Below are 17,556 nucleotides of genomic sequence, written 5' to 3'. Positions count from 1 at the left end.
GGTAATAGCTTTATAAATATGCCGTTGCTTTAATTAGAGTCTCCATCTGGACATGTAGCCTGTTAAGAAATAATCATCAAGCCACACAGAGTGGCAGTCTGATGCTTCCTGTGAAAACATTCAAATTAAATGTTGGCAATCAATATGAAATGACCAGGTGAACAAACAAGCAGAAATGATGAGCGTTCTTGATGTTAATCATCCGAAAAAACTCACAGTGAAACATTAGGAATTAGTTTCTCCAATGGAAAGTAGTTCCAAAGGCCAACATCTGCATGGCGACAGTAGATAACAATAGAGGTGAGGAAAATATATTTTTTAATTTAGGTGAGCCAAAAATAGTCATGACTATAACTAATATTATTTCATTAACTACAAAACAATATGAAGGTCAGTATTCAGTGTTTTGCTCAAGGAGAGTAGAATTTATTTCTGGTTTTCATATACAAATTTGTTTTGTTTTTTACATACATAAACATATGAAAAAAAGAGACCGAAGGCAGCTCAAAACAGTGAAATAAACCAACTTAAAGTTCCCTTTTTTCTGCAGCCTGAAAAAAAGGTGTTGGCTGGAGCAGCAGCTTGTCATGCCTTTTAACACACTGTCCTTCTATGCCAGTCTTTCTTTCTGATCGTCCATTTCATATTTGTTTAATGTTATTTTCAAATGTTCATTTAAACTTACTTAATGTTTTACATGTTTTCAGTTCCTCACTACAGCTGTTCCATAAATGATCTGCTTCAACTACAATAAATGCTACCTTTATGACCGCTTTGTTCACCTTCATGTACATTTGGGTGGTTATTGTAGTTGATAAATTCACTTGAAAACTGCTGAGGTGATGGGATATATTGTACCTAACAACAGGTTTATGATTCCATTCATCCAAGGCTGTATTACCAGCCAGGAAAATTGGGCAACTGTTAATGGTTTGTCTCCAAAAGCCCCAGTGTATCAATAGTTTGTGATAATGTGATTGTGGAAATTTGTTTACACTGTACTTTAGAGGTTGCAAATTTCCTTAATTTTACTTATTATTACTTATCATTATTACTTAATATTGGTTCCTGGTTTCAAGCAGCCATGTGTCAAAATTGATTTCATTATTTTAATTTATAGTGGGCTGCAATTGTATACGTCCCTGCTGTCCAACTCTGATACCATTTTGATCTGCCATCGTTGGACCGCTCTCTATTATCTGTAATAAAGAGTTCTGCCCTGCATATCTATATACATGTAATCACACAGAAATGTCCTGACAGATTCAAATCCACAACCTCTTTGATGTGAGGTAACAGTGCCAACCACTGAGCTATATGCTGGCCTATAATTATTATTATTATTATCATCATTTAGGACACAAAATCATTTTAGATGTTTTAGACTAAATTTGACTGTTATTAGGCAAAAAAAAAAAAAAAAATTAAATTACGATAATAATTTAAAGTAATTTTCCACCAGAATTGCATGGGCTCCTGCTGGGGGAATTTGACTCATTCTAAAACTCTGACTGTGGCCTTGGTGATGGCAACAATTATTATCATTATTATTATTATCATTCATTACTTTTTTTAAAATCAAGGCCCATAACCACCATTGAGGACAATGAGGTCATGTCCTCAGTCATATTATTTAGACCAACTTTGACTGTTTTAGGAAAAAAACTAAATATATTAAAAGTGAAAGAAATTTTCTACAAGAATTTCTTCAGAGCATCAGAGAATAATGTAGGAATATAACATTTTCTGAAAATACAATTTAACAGTTAAATGACAGAGGGCAACTATTTTGATAGCAGACCATCAGCCATTACCATAGCTTCTACACTTTTAATAATTTTAAATAAATGTTAATATTTTTTAAACATGGACTAAATGATAAATCAAGAAAATTATCACCAGATCAATCAATAATGAAAATAATCTTTCAGTTGCAGTCTTAAACTCTTGTATACATATTTTTGAACTATATATATTTTAAATATACATACTTCTTAAATATTCTTACCTTAAATATTTTAAAATGGTTGGCAGCTTTTCAAAAGGATATCCTATTATTATTGTTGTTATTATTATTAATATTATTGTTGTAGTTTTAAAAAAAAACAATCAGTGTTTCAATGAATACAAGAATACATAGAGGAATACAAAAAAGAAATTTTTAAAAAAGGAAAATTATAGTAGTATCAGATTATTAGTATCAACAGTATCAATGTCATCCAAGACACAGGAAGTGCTTCAGTCCTTCCTCTGATCTGATTGGCTCTAGCCGCTATCTTTCAACCTGTTTTCTAGCTTATCATTGACGACCACTCTCAGCAGCGGTACCGCCTCCTGTCGGCGCAATATCGCCAGAAAATAGCGGACCATCCTAATTCTGCGCTTAGATTCATCGTCCTTGTCCTGTGTGTGTGTTTAGGAGCAGCGTGTGTGAGCGTCCTGGTCGCCTCCATCATGCTCTGGATGTGGATTTAAGCGGCAGGCTGCATATTTGAAGCGGACAAAGTGAAATGCATCCCCGGAGCGCTGAACCTGCTCCATCGCGCACACAAAGCCTGTGAAGCAGGCCGTGTTTTTCCTCCCGCTGAGCCGCCGCGCTGATGATGCTCAAACATGTCGGGGAATCATTTCAAAGGCCACGAAGTCAGCTGCTGCATCAAGTACTTTATTTTTGGATTCAACATCCTGTTTTGGGTAAGAATGTTTTTTTTTTATTTTTGGTTGTACGCAGCTGCGCCTCTCTCCAGCACAGCTCGGTTATTATCATGTCTACTGGCCAATAGGGAGGAAGGCCCGAGTCATCATCATATCTGATCATGGATCCGTTATCCTTCAAGTTCATATTCTAACTCAGATCAGTGCATTTATGTCTTGTTGTGATTATATATGTCCATTAATATGTGGATAAAAGCAGCTGCGGCTCAGTTCACAACTGAGAGCTAATCGGCTTTTTGTAGTAAAGTAATAACAGCTGAGCCTGAGCGTCCTGCAGGCTGATCACTCATATCACACACAGTCTAAACACTGCAAGGACGAGACGAGACAAGCAGATAGTTCATACTGTCAGTATTGAGACACATTTTTCACTCACACTAAAGAACTGAAGGCATGACGTAAATGCTTTAAAAGTGATGTCATTCATGTCTAATAATTAGTAGACACTGCTGCTGACGACAGTAGTCTGTATGTTCAAGATAATATCAGCTACGTAAGTCAATTAGGGCTACAACTAACTATTATTTTATCATCGATTAATCCGTTGAATCTCCTTTAATCTATTAATTATCATAAAATAGTCACACAAAAAAATCAAAAGAGCCCAAGGTCATATCTTAAAATCACTTAATTTGTCGGACAAACAGTCCAAAACTGAAAGATATTTAGTTTATTGTATTTTTTTTCATATTGATTATTCATGTTGTATTTAACTCAATAGCTTATGAGACAAAGAAAATCTTCAAATCTTCACAGTTTGTGTGTGTGTGTGTGTGTGTGTGTGTGTGTGTGTGTGTGTGTGTGTGTGTGTGTGTGAGTGATTAAACTTGAGCAATTACTTTAGTGATTAATAGATCAGAATTCTTGCCAATAACCTTTCTGTCGAATTAAAGAGCTACTGACTGATTTAGTCTTTAATTAAATGGTCAGAATCTGAGCAGCAGAACCTGAGATATTCTCAGTTTTACTTACTGTTTGAGTGACATCTCCAAAACCTTGCTCTACATTTCCCATAATGCAACTTTATAGCATCTTTCATCAGACTGTCCCTTTCTTTTATACATTTTAAATCAAGCAGAAACTGAGACAAACTTGACAAAGTTTCCTTCAGGGACACAGAAGACATTATACGACTGAGTAGTAATTCTCATGACTAGTAAACGGAAATCATGTGTAAAATTAGTGAAATTATTATCATCAATTTTCATCAGCTGTATTGTAAATACATTTTTGCCCATTTTTATGCATTATTTTGAAAGATATTTATTATGAATTATTAATTAAGTGATAACTTAATACATTTTCAAAATTCTTTTTTTTTTTTTAAAAGAATTTTGAAAATGTATTTTTAAAAGTCAATGGAACATTAATATTTCTTTCTTTTTTTTTGCAAGGTTACTCTATTTTCCAACACATGATTTAATCTCATTTGAAAACTTGATGAAAGAAAGAATGAAATATTACTGTCACATGTTAAGTGTGTGATGTAATGACACAATGTGCAAAGGATGTTCACAGTATTACAAAAAAAGTCTAGTAAGAATATTAAATTTTGTCCCATATAAGATATTTTTTCTAAGGTCAGAGAAAGACTGATCCAACATCACAGGGTCACAGTGGCTTCAGAGACGATTATTTTTAAATTTACATGTAATAACAATGTGACAGACAGCCGTCATGTCATTATGCATCAGCACATCATCCCAGTAATATGACATGACTGGTGTTTTGCAGCTGCTGGGCATGGCCTTAGTTGGAATTGGACTGTGGGCATGGAGTGAGAAAGTGAGTACAGACATTCTGAGTTACTATTATCAGTGATATTGGAAAAATGTTGTAATGTTTTTATTCCTGTATTTAATTAACACTGTTTAATTTGTTCTGTATAAGCTTTTGGACGATTTTTATCAAAGGCTAATATGATTTTTTTTCTGATTTAAGCAGCTAATTGCTGATTTAATGCTGAATATATTTTATTTTATTGATTATTTGAATGCTACAACATATTCCAACCAAAGCTGCACAAATCAATAGTTTTATACTATCAATGGATAAGCATGTGTAATTTGAAAGTTTGTGCTCATAGTGTATCACTGTACGCTATCTGCACAGCACCAAACTGCAGTTAGCAACTAACTGGTGAACAGAGTGGAGCATTTAGCATTCAGATATTTTTCTCAGGAGTTGGTGGAGACCAAAACAGAGCTAAAAGAGTGAATATTGGACTTACATTCATCAGGTGGACACAAACATGACTCTAGAGAATGCTAAGGTTACCCTGTGTCTGCTCTAAATAGGCAACTGTGGGCTAACATGCTGTCCTCAGTGGCCGAAAACAATCAATGCATCTTTAAATTCCAAGAATCCAGTGTTTATTCTTGTGAAAGTGGTTAACAAAAAGCTTAGCAGTGTCCTCACTGAGTTCATTATAGTTTTATCTTATTTTATGTCACTGCGGCCCCTTTTGGCAAATGTGTGTGTTGTCCTCAAAGAGATGCATCTGCTTGTCTCAGACTGAGCGAGTTGTTGTCCTCTGTCTCTCCCCTCCAGGGCGTTCTGTCCAACATCTCGTCCATCACAGACCTGGGGGGTCTAGACCCGGTCTGGCTCTTCATGGTGGTCGGGGGGGTCATGTTCATTCTGGGCTTCGCCGGATGCATCGGAGCGTTGCGGGAAAACACCTTTTTGCTTAAGTTTGTATGTTCCACACTAGCAATAAGTTCCTATCTCCTCTCATCAATGAGTGATTAGAAAATCAACATACTGCAGGTTACTTAAGTGTGTGTTTATCATTTTCTGTCCTGCTATTTCTTCTTCTTGCTGTAGTTCTCTGTGTTCCTGGGAATCATCTTTTTCTTGGAGTTGACGACAGGAGTCCTGGCATTTGTCTTTAAAGACTGGATTAAAGACCAGTTGAACCTGTTCATCAACAATAACATCCGGGCGTACCGGGACGACATCGATCTACAGAACCTCATCGATTTCACTCAGGAATATGTAAGTTGAGAGAGGCAACAAATATCTCCAGGCAGATTTGAACTGGGGATGTTGCTGTTCATGCTTGATTTATTAACCTCTTAGCCACAGGAGCACCCCAATGATCTTAACTCAAGGTCCACTTATTAGCCTTTTCTTGGTCTTTCAACTACATTTCATGGTCTTCTTCAGTGGATGAGTTTGTAATCCACTGAATAAGACCATGAGATGTAGTTGACACCTACAGAAAAAAAGATGGATTTTTATGTCAAATGTTCATTTACACTTAATAGTTTTCATAGATATATTAGCAACTACAGTTTTTAATTACAATCACAGCATGATATACTAAACACACTGTGATGAATTTTGGTGGTTGATCAATTAATGGGAAAAAAATTATAATTTTAATTATAATTATTATAATTTTAGAATTTAGTTTAAATATAATGTTTTGCCAGTAGATGCAGTTTGAGGAATTGTCATTGAATGAATTTGTAGTGTAATCATGTGTTCATTTGCTTGTGAGAAGGTCAAACATCTTGGACTAAAAGGTTAGCTGTTGTGTCAGAAGTCCAACAGCAGGACAAATAATGAATGTAAAACATATTCTGAACATTTCCAGGTCTATATTTATATTCCTGAATATCTTTGCATGATTTACAGTAAGAAAAGACTCCTTATTTATCTTATGCCAGCTCTTTATGCAGCCACTCAGTTCAGCCTTTGTCTGAAACAGGCTGTTTTAGCTCCTGTCTCTTTAAGGCCTGCCTCCCGATGAGCCCACTCTGTTCTGATTGGTTAGCTTCAGGAAGTTACATCACAGCCGACTTCCAGCCGTTCTGGAGGCTACGTAAACAAACCATGAAACAAACTACAGTAGTAGGATTTCACTACTTTTCCCGTTCTTTACTTGAAATGTTAACTTCTCAAATCCATCCATACATGTTTTAGATGAAATTTGATCCAAAATATGAGAGTGGACAGCGCAGAAACCCATGGAAAAACCTTAGCAACAACCTTAGCAACCAAAGCTACAAAACAGACTGCTGTTTAGGGGTACATGCGTTGAAGGTAGAAAAAAAATGTCACAAACGAAGTGTTCAGAGACGGTTGAAGCCCTGACTTTTGACTTGCAGGGAGAATTTCCACATATGTACATTAACCTCGAGTTTTGGAATTTTGACCATGTTTAATATCTGACATCATTACAGTATTTAAATAACAGAAAGCCAGAAAAAGCACAATATGTCCCCTTTAACATGCAAATTTAAATTGACCACAAACTTAAGTTTTCTCAGCACAGCAGCCTTCATATTGTACATCATTGTAACTGTTTCTCTTCTCCTGCCTTATCTTTATCCTTGCTTCCTTCTATGCTCTTGGGATTGTCCCTAAAGGAAAACCATAGTTTGCTGGGGATTTATTTATGTTGCCTCGGATGTTGGTTATATCAGTTATGATAACACTGTACAAAGTAATTGCTCATATTTTATGGGGCGGCGACATCGCTAAAAATAGGTCCAACAGTGTAGGAAACATGTGCAGTCAGACCATCAGATAGCTTGTTTGTTTAAAACCTCAATAAACAATGGCATTACATTATTTTTTCAAGATTGTATTTTTAGTCATTTGTGTAAGTATGAATGTCTGTGTGATTTTAAATGAGATTACTTACTTCTGGAACTGAAACTGGTAGTTCACATTTCACTTTAGCTACATCAGATAACTGTGAATGATTCTCATGTAGAATCTTCCTGAAGACATTTTTGCAAAACATGTTTTTAGGTTCTTACAGGCGAGAGATCAAAGCCAACAACCACAGCTAATTCATATGCTGTGTGGAGGCTTTGGACTGACAATGCTGCAAGCTGCTCTGATTGGACTTGAGTGATCCCTTAATGAATGGAGCCAATCAGGTCACCAGACCAATCATGTCCACTTGTGATTCATTTAATTCCATTAATGTCTTAAACTGCCCTTTGAAAAAGCTCTTTTATCATCTCTGTCTACAAACGGAGGGTGTTTTGAATTCCAAAAAGTGGAGTTTTTAATAATTTAACAGACACGTTTTCCTCTCTGCGTCTGTCTGACTTCAGTGGGAGTGCTGTGGTGCTTTCGGAGCAGATGATTGGAACCTCAACATCTACTTTAACTGTACTGATGGGAATCCTAGTCGAGAAAAGTGTGGAGTCCCTTTCTCCTGCTGCACCAAGGACCCAGCGGTAAGAGCCCCTCACATTGCATGCCTGGACACATTTATACACACTAAAAATCACTGGGTTAAATATTACCCAGTTTGGGTCAATACAGCACCAACACAATACTGATTTAATGTTACCCAGAAAACCACTCAAGACAAGTGGTTGCTTTGACCCAGTTTTATGTCATTTTTTTATTTTACTGTTGGGTTATTTACCTGAACCAAAGCTTGTTATAATTTTTTAAACTTACATGTCACAGTTTGTTATTGATTGTCAATAATTTGTGCATCTTTTGAATGTCATATGCACAAGAAACAATACATTTATGACAGTTTTTAACTAAAGCTGGGCTGAAATAACAGATTTATATGGGGTAAAAGTAACCCAGTGTTGTGTTGTTGTTGTTATATTGACTCAAACTGGGAAAGATTTTAACCCACTGGTTTTTAGTATGCAGAGGTGTACTTGAAAAAGATCTTTCAGGGCCAGAAATAAACAGGCCCTCAGAACAAATACAGGAAACCTGACTGAGCAATTAACGCCCTTCATAGTTATTTTTTTGTTTCCTTTGTGTATTTTTGGCAATAAACATTTGTTTGCTTGGTCATGAGCAGTGTACTATGACTGAGGGAAAAGACACAGTGCATTTGGATTGACTACAGTTCAAGTTAACTGGTCTGTTTTATGTTTTCCCTTGAGGGATTGGGAAGGCTTCCTACCTTAAAGCTGACAGGGAGCTTTAGTCCTGCTGCCAGTTGTCGCTGGTGTCAGGTGGGCCAGTTGAAAAGTGTGGGTTCTCTGGTGTGTAGTCTCTTGTTAAAACAGAGCAGAGTTCTCCCTCGTAGGCTGTGGCAGTGTTCTCCTTTGGGTTCGTCAATGATGATCTTTGGAGTATTGTGGCCATCTTGGGTGAAGGTTTGCTTGGAAGCACATCTGTGGCTTTGGATGGGTGCTCGTTCCGATAGTTGTCCCCTTGACCCATCAGGTTTCTGTAACTTTATGAGTAATTGCACAGCTCTACTGTGTGCAGATTAGCACATGTGGTGTGAAACCCAATGGGCAAAGTAAAAACTGCCATCTTGTGCAAAAAAACCTTAAATGAATCCCTCTGAACTAGAGAGAAATTAAGTTAAAAAAATGATTGATCATCAAATTTTACTAAAATATTTCTTAATATAGATCAAATATAATAAATGTGGTATATGGAAGCTTTAAACATTGAAATACATAAAAAACTTATTATTACTACCCTTAATTATGAAAACATTTTTACAAATCATTCACTTGCTGGTGTGTAAAATGTATAAAAAATATGTAAAACAAGTGTTAAAATAGGATAAAGTAATTTAAATGTAAATATTTAAAATAAAGTGTGTTTATCTGTGTGGTTTACATATATGGTACATTATCATGGGGCCTGTGATAGATTACACAGCATTTAGGAACATTTAGCAGCACCAGTGAGAAGTTGCACATAAAGACACACATTAATTATAGTTGCTCATGTTTAATGTTGCTTTTAAATATGTGAGACACTTTAAATGTTCTTTTTGCCTGTAGGAGGATGTAATAAACACTCAGTGTGGATACGACATCCGAGCTAAACCAGTAAGTAACATGTTTCTACTTTACTCACTCTTTCATTTCCTCTAAATTTTTGTTTTGTTTTATCATGAATCCATGATATTTGTATTTAACTTATATAAAATGTAATATTTCATCCCATAGCTTCTTATTGGATTGTAATAATACAGGTTTTAGTGTAATCCAATGAGCACATTGATTTTTCTCCCAGTAGGACATTTTGGAAAATTTCCTTTTGTGCCATCTTGTTCAAAATTAGAATATCAAAATAATTTCTTGGAGTTGCTGAAAAGACTTTTATTTTAGCCAAGCTAGGCTCGCAGTTTCCCCCCTGTTTTCAGTCAGACATTTCGGACCTATGTCTGTACTGGAGGAACGAAATGATATCTTGTCATATGACTCTTGGTAAGACTGAAAATGAGTTTTCATAAAAGACCAGACAGTTTTTTAAATCAGTGTTACACATTACAGTCAGTGAAAATATAAAGATGACTACAGGTGGTTGTTTTCTTGACAGGACTCAGAGCAGAAGGACTACATCAATGTAAAAGGCTGCGTGCCGCAGTTTGAGAAGTGGCTACAGGACAACCTCACCTTGGTGGCGGGGATATTCATAGGAGTTGCACTACTGCAGGTCAGTTCCATTCATGTGTTTAACCTTCAGAATGTCCTAGAAAAAAAAACAAAAACAAAAGCATCATTTTGTCCTTATCTTTCAAAATGTCTAGTGTTGCCATTTCATGTCGTCTTCTTCCATCCGCAGATTTTTGGGATTTGTTTGGCCCAAAACTTAGTGAGTGACATCGAAGCTGTGCGGGCGAGCTGGTGAGAAAATGATCTGATCAGTGTCTCATGTATCCTCATACAGACAGCGCAGTTTTCCTCCTCTCCATGCACGCTTCCTTTGGTTTCCATTCATCTGTTTTCATTTCACAACATGAGACATTCCAGCTCTTTGTCATAGTATATATGCTGATGAGTCTGGAAGAGTCTCCCAGGCCTCTCTTTTGTAGATACATGTGAAGATTTGTTAGATATTAGATTTTAGCATTTAGTAAAGCAATTATCAATTATTATCAAACTGTGGGTTAAACACAGGAAGGATATATTAGAAACACATTCACTAACAAGAAGATCCATTTCTATATCTTGTGAGAGTAAGATCCATTTCTTTATCTTGTCACAGCAAAAGATTCATATCTTTGCAAAAAACCCATATTGTCTTGTTCTCACAAGATCCATATCTTGAGTGCACTAGTTACTATGTTCACAAAATATCCATATGTCTTGTTCACATATCATGTGTGAACTTGTCATCTTGATAACACAAGATACATACAGTATATCTTGTTCTCACAAGATCAGTTTCTTATTTTGTTAACACAGGATCTCTGAATTTTCTTCACACTGGTCATTATCATGTTTTTATAAGATATGGATCTTATGTGCGCTCTAGTTACTATCTTGAAGATCCCTATCATGTGCACACAAGATAAAATTCTGTTATTAAGTCCCTGTTAATAATCTTAATAGATGCAAGATGCAATTTTGATACTAAGGTTGTAGGTACACTTGAAACATGTCTTCTTTTCCTAGAGAAGCAGAGAGAAATACCTAAAACTATCAAAAAAAGACAAAGAACAAAGCATTATCATCTTTTTGTCAAACATCTTTTTCTTCATTAAAAAAAAAAAAAGATGTTTGAATTCTGTCAGCACTCATTCCCTAACAGGCTGAGGGGGGTTAGAGGAGAGGAGGGTTACTGAGCTTTACCATCACAATGCCAAAACTCACCTCACACCTCATTCTTCCTCCTCCATGCTTCGTCAGGGTGCCCCCCCCTCTCTCCATGCGTCGACTCCCACCACACTCCAGCAAGAAAGCATCGGCTTACTACTCATGAGACACACACACATGCTGTATGTGTGTTTGTAGCCGGTGGGTGTGATGGATCCATTTGGTCGTTGTTTTGTCTTCAGCTCTGATTGGATGGATGATCTGTGTTTGGTGTTGTGTTTTGTTCCATTTAAAGTTGAAAGCTGGAAATTTGCAGCTGTTGGGTATTAATTCTGCCCTTAATGTATTTTCATGGAGGCTGGAGTGTGCAAGCAGAGTAATAATTGATTTTTTCAGTTATATTAATAAATCAATAATTTTTCAAAATGTATCAGAAAATTGTTAAACAGCATTCAATTATTTCCCCATAAATAATGATACTTCCTTATTCTGACTTTAAATAATGTAATTGCATAATGAATGTCAAGAAGACCTGAATTTCACTTTTTGGACTTCATTACTTACTATGTCTCTACCTGTATTATATCACACAATTAATTTGTTTCCTGTTTAACATTTCCATGGCTTTCATTTAAAGACATGTGCCACCTAAAAGTAATATAAGCAGCAGCAGGAGCTCTGACTGGCCAGCTGTTGAGCTCTATATCATTGAACAGCTGGCCAATCATTGTTTTGTTAACTGATTATGATTAAGCACTGAAAAAGTCTAAAATTACTGTGCTGAGACGCTCCAGACTCCGTACTATTGACTCTCCATGCAGCAGTTCCTGTTATGTTAGTATTTCTCAGTGTTAGCTAGCTAGTTAGTGGTAGGTTAGCAACTGTATGGTTTTTATATCAAATTTATATACAAAACCATTTGTCACAGGCATTGTGATGACCACAAGTGCAACACACAGGCCACATCTGTAGCACTGAGTCAAGTGACACCTGTAGCACACACCAGTAGCCTGGATGTGCCGATTTAGCTAGCGGCACATCCTAAGTTGCTACTTTTCTGGACGAAATAGGACAGATATATATCCTGACATGTCAAGATGCTGCCGTGGGTGTTGCCCTTTGAGGTCATGTAATGTTCATGTAATGTCTTTTGAGCATTAAAAGCAACGCTGTCTAGCACAGTGTATGTTGCGATGATGGCATGATGCAATATAAGAAATTCGGAAATTATTAGCTAACAAATTTTGACGTGAAACTACTGTAGCCAGAATTTCCACCACTCTGAAATGTCTGGAACACAGTGTTAGTTATCACTAGTCTCTGCAGGAGACCATTTACTTCATTACAGACATTGGTTTTCTTTCCAAATAAAGTAATCAACATCTGCTGCTGGAACCAAATACTCAGTTACAGTAGCTTGAATGTTATTTCTATGACTATGTGGCTAAACAGCAGCATCAAGAGTGAGGTCACTGTAGTGTAGAGGATGATTCACTGTTCACTCCACCATCACCTTTTACCACCACTCATCCTTTTAATTTTTCATTTAAAAAGGAAATTATTTTTGTTTAATTTATTATTCATCAGCTAAGTCTTGCAAATGAACCACACGTTAGCACAGTGGTAAAAAGCCTACATAATACTTCTGTAGCAAGCGATTACCAGCATCTTAACAGGCTGACAGGCACAAACATCTTGAGTGGCAGACTAAATGGACCAAATATGAACAGAGAAACCTCAAATATGTAGCAGAATGTAAACAGTATCGTAAGTTAGGAAGTTTTAATAAAGCTGTGTACCATATCTACTTAAAACTGTGCATCTTGAGAGACTATTATGTTAATGACAATTACGTGGTCCATCTAGAAATGCTGGATTCACTTTGCACATCAGAGTATTTATGAGTATTGTCCTGTGTGATCACTTAGAAAGATAATTACAGTTATTTTTCTTTGCTTAAAATGTACCATCACTGTCAGAGTTTTGCCACAAATTTGATTCCGTAGTTCATTTAATAGCTCAAGAAGAGACACAGCAGGACTCTATTGCTTTGGTGCACTGAATGTCTAATTCTAATGCATTCCCAGCTGTTCTCAGATTAATAATGATTGGTTGGATACAGAGGAAGTCAGTCAGTTTGCTAGTATGTTTAATGTGCTGCATTTATTGAAAGCATCAGGACCTTGGAAAAACTTTGGATAGTGTTGAAGGAGTGAATCTACTAAAATAAATCAGACTCTTCATAGGTCAGAAAGTACATGAAGAGACAAATAAATCAGAAAATAAATTGTAATATGACTGCATGTCAATGAGCCTTCTACATGTTGGGGTGGTTTGTGTTAATGTCTTGGAGTGTGACTTAGACAACAATCCTTTCTTTGTTTGTGGTCTTTTCTTCCACTCTGTTCACTATAACTTTGTCCAAGTGAAGACATTTTTCCATCTGTTGTCCGTCTCATCTTCTACTCCTCTTTTCTCTCCCTTTAGTCTAGACTGCTAATCCTTTGCACATAACTCTTTTCTACTCGTTTCCATCCTGACTTCCCTGCTTTCCTTTGTGTCCTCAACTTTTATGTCACAGTTGTTGAACCTGAACCAAGGGTGTTGGAGTCTTGTTAATAAGTAGATGATTTAGAGGCTTTCTTTTGAATTTAGCTTTCTGTCTCCTCTTTTCCAGTTTCTTTACCTAATGCTGAAGCAGCATTTGGATTCTAACAGGTAACCTTTTATTTTGATTAAATTGAATTTTATGAGCTAAATTAAGTATCATATAAAATGGAAAGTAACATTACTCATTAGATTTTTGTCTTGTGATTTTCTTTTGGTCAGCTCCAGGACTTTGAACACGCCTCCACGAACATGTCAAGGAGCACCTGCACCATTTTGTTCACTGAACCAGCACCTTTTTTCAAGGCACTAATATGTGAAAAGCTCTGTATATAACACTGTGTGTGACTACTGTAAAAATCGTCGGAGAAGATGTTTAAACATGCACTACATGCAGATCGTCACGAGCTCCAGTTTTGATAGCTACACGTAGAGGAGTAGGAGTTTTGATACATCTTTTTGATATTAGATCAGTATTTTTCACTGTGGAATTAAGGCTCCATTGCTAAACCCATCATATTATGTAGGACTGTGAAATAGTTGTATACAAGAAACTGAGGATGTGCTTGTTTTAAAGTTCAGCGCTTGCTTTTCCACCACTCAGTCACAAAACTTGCACTGGTTTTGTACTAAAGCAGGATGTCTTTTTTTCTCAAAATAATATTTTAGGATGTTTGTGTATTTCAGCAGATTGCAGGACTTTTTCATTTAATTAACCACAAGAATTGTTTCTGCTCACTGAACATTCTGCTTTATCAGCCAACTTAAAAAGAGAAGTCTCATTGTTCCACTAACAATGAATTTTAATTACCGTTGGGTGGAACATATACTCTTGACTGTCAAACAGCAGTGTGGATAAGTGTGTGTACTGTTGTGATGGAAGAGATGAGCTAAATATTCTAACTCATGCAGAGTAAAAGAGGAAATGACTACAAAGGACTTTAACTATTTAGCATAATGAGTTATTACTCAGATAATGGACTAAAAGGGATCACAGTTAATTAAGTGATGGAATATATTATTTCCTATTATTGACTGAGGAAAAATTTCACTACTTCTATGTAGCTCAACTGTGCTACAAATTCTGAGCAACACAGTTGTATGTTTACTGATTTAAATCAAACTTTTTAAAACATAGGTTTGAATGTTTTTAAGTATATCTTGAATCTGCAAAACTCATGAAATATACATTGAAAGAGTTATTGGTAGTTGTAATTGTTTCTCCTGTCCATACTGGCTGTAATGTGATACCTGTATAGAGCAACTACACTGTAAAAAAAACAAAAAAAAAAACAGGGACAAGATCTACAAACCCTCGAGCCATTATGAGGACATATCCGTAAAACTGTCTGAGAAAACCCAAAGAGGGAATTTCATACGAAAAAGACAGTAACATTGTAAAAATACTCTTGATTTAACTTCGACAGAACTGAAGAGTGTATTTTTGACCAGAATAAGGAATTGATTTTGTTCCCTTTTTTTTTTTTTTTTTTTTAACACTGGAGTTGTGCTACAAAGGCATCGCAAGGCCAGTATGAACATCAGGGACATTTGTACAGAATGTGAGTATTGTATTAAGATAGACTTGGAAGAAATCCAAACCAATTGTTTAAATATAAAATGGATTGAAGGGATGAAGAGAAACATGAATTATTTGATTTCTCAAAGTTAAAAAAGATAGATTAGTTTATTAGTAATGAAACTCTGACTTCAAATTGGCATTATTATTGAGCAAAAGTGATACACAGTTCTAATCACATTGTCTGCCTCATAAAGAGGTCATTGTAATTCTTAGTTACCATGACAGTCCTGAAGGCTTGTAAAATGATTCCCTGAATTCCCATCTTTTTAAACATTTTTAGAGAAAAAGTCTGGATAAGTGTTAAAAAAAACAAACAAAAAAAAAACTGTTCAAGTCCTGATAAACAACTACAAAATTTATCTAGCTGTACACCCAGTGTCATTTCATTTCATGTTGTGGTTATTGCCTTCACCAAGGAGGTTATATTTTAGCAGGATAACTCAAAAACTTACCAGGTTTCAGTGACGTCTGGTGGAAAGTTAGAATATAGGCCAAGGAACAAGTCATTTCGTTGGCAGGGATCCAGTAATTTTTAAGGATTTCCTCATATTGTGAGATCAGCATTTTCATACATTTTCGCTGTTGTCTCTTATTTGAATGAAAATAACCCTGGCACATATATCCTGTGACTGTCTTTCACCATGTGTATTTTGATGCAGATCTGATAGGTATACACTGGATTTCAAAACGGAAAGTGTTGGTTTTACTGTTTATTTTGAAGGTTAAAGTGATACCTGCTTAAAGCATGAATCACTCAAGTATTTGCAGTATAAGTATTGTAGTCAGTCTGCTCAGATTGATACTGCGGAGCTCAGGTGGGACATGTTTTGAAAAAAATCTATGTGTTTAGTGATTTAAAAATGGATCAACACTGTTTTTGATCATTTATACTTATGATTTGGTTCCCTGGTGCATTGCAAAAACATTCAGTACTGAAACTGCTGAAGCTGACTTGTCACTTTACACTCTACACTGTACAGTGAATGTGCCAGGTTTTGGAAGTGCTCTGGTGAAGTATTCTGCAGTCCTGCTGTATAGGCCTCTCACTCATCACTACCTGCATCACTTCCATGGATTGTTTAAATCACAGTATGTCCCACAAACATTGTAATGTAACTACCTCCTCTCATTTTCTTGTCTCCTGTCCTGTTAAAAATTGACTGGTTTTAATATCAAGTAAAATTAACTAATAAAGGTGACAAAAACATTGAATCTTTGCATTCTTGAGTCTTAAAAGTGTTATTTTTTTGTTGGCACCAAGAGCTCATGGCTGTGTTTATGCATTGCACTTCCCACACATCATCTGTCAAGTGTTTCTGGACATCTTTTGGTGTCTGTCACCACTGATACAAACTAGTCTGATTCTGTTTATTGTAGATAACCAGAAAAGATCTATGTGTCGGACAGGACATGTGTCATGAAGTGGCACACCAGATGCCTGATGAACACCAGATGGTTAAGCTAATTGCTAATAAGGCTGTCATTTTTTATTCAAAAACTACATTTCAAATGGGGTAAAAAATTTAAGATTTCAATCTGTAATCTGTCTGAATTCAATATTTGCAGTGTATAAGCAGTAAGCAAGGCAACTGTTCCCTTTGCTAACGCAAATGCTAAACAGATATAACTCCAAACCATCTGAGAAGTAAGGAAGTATTTTGGATTCGACATTTAGGGAAAACTGTGGATAGTATTTGCTTTTTTAATATTCTACTGCCTTCAGGCATGTTAGGACAAAATACTAAGTGAATTTTGGTTGCATTCCAGTCACATTCAAAGCAATTATGCGACTATGCATGTATAAAACATGAAAATTGGAAATTGATTATCTTGCCAGGCAGCAGGATTCACAAAATGGCGCAAGAATCCATCTTGTCAGGCTTCAAGTTATGCGCTTATGCTCGTGTCCAACCACTAGTGGTTCTGACCGATCAGCGTCCTAAAAGGATTCTTGCATGATCTTGTGAAGCTGCCTCGCAAGGTAAGATGGTGATAGATGGTTCATCCAATGACCAGGCCAAGTATTTTTTGAAAGTGCCTGGCCTTTTCCAAAGTTTCCAAGGACGACTTCTCAGATAGTTCTGTGTAACAAACCATCTGGTGCATCAGGTTAGCAAATAGAAGGTAAGATGTCCGAGTGAGTTGAAAAGG

The 17,556-nt window shown here is 36.2% G+C and overlaps 2 protein-coding genes across 3 annotated transcripts in view; one reads left to right on the top strand and one right to left on the bottom strand.

The window, feature by feature from the left end:
- Positions 1-2,070, bottom strand: part of frem1a (Fras1 related extracellular matrix 1a) — a 43,381-nt gene extending 41,311 nt beyond the window's left edge. The window contains exon 1 of the mRNA XM_042400586.1: positions 2,009-2,070. The gene's annotated coding sequence lies outside the window, so the exon portion shown is untranslated. The remainder of the gene's footprint in view (positions 1-2,008) is intronic.
- A 103-nt stretch (positions 2,071-2,173) lies between these two features.
- On the top strand, positions 2,174-16,617 carry tspan5a (tetraspanin 5a). Of its 2 annotated transcripts, XM_042400587.1 has the most exons (11): positions 2,174-2,694; positions 4,450-4,500; positions 5,266-5,412; positions 5,542-5,712; positions 7,791-7,916; positions 9,456-9,503; positions 9,997-10,113; positions 10,243-10,304; positions 11,310-11,417; positions 13,894-13,934; positions 14,046-16,617. In XM_042400587.1, exons 1-9 carry the CDS (start codon positions 2,614-2,616, stop codon positions 11,380-11,382), a joined length of 876 nt encoding a protein of 291 aa, XP_042256521.1. In that variant the 5' UTR covers positions 2,174-2,613; the 3' UTR covers positions 11,383-11,417; positions 13,894-13,934; positions 14,046-16,617. The 2 variants fall into 2 exon arrangements, with proteins under 2 accessions (XP_042256521.1, XP_042256522.1); XM_042400588.1 differs by lacking the exon at positions 11,310-11,417 and having other exon boundaries at positions 2,176-2,694.
- The last annotated feature ends 939 nt before the right edge of the window (positions 16,618-17,556 follow it).

Source organism: Thunnus maccoyii, chromosome 22, assembly GCF_910596095.1.
Source record: "Thunnus maccoyii chromosome 22, fThuMac1.1, whole genome shotgun sequence".
Lineage (NCBI taxonomy): Eukaryota > Metazoa > Chordata > Actinopteri > Scombriformes > Scombridae > Thunnus > Thunnus maccoyii.
This window is presented reverse-complemented; position numbering and strand designations above follow the sequence as displayed.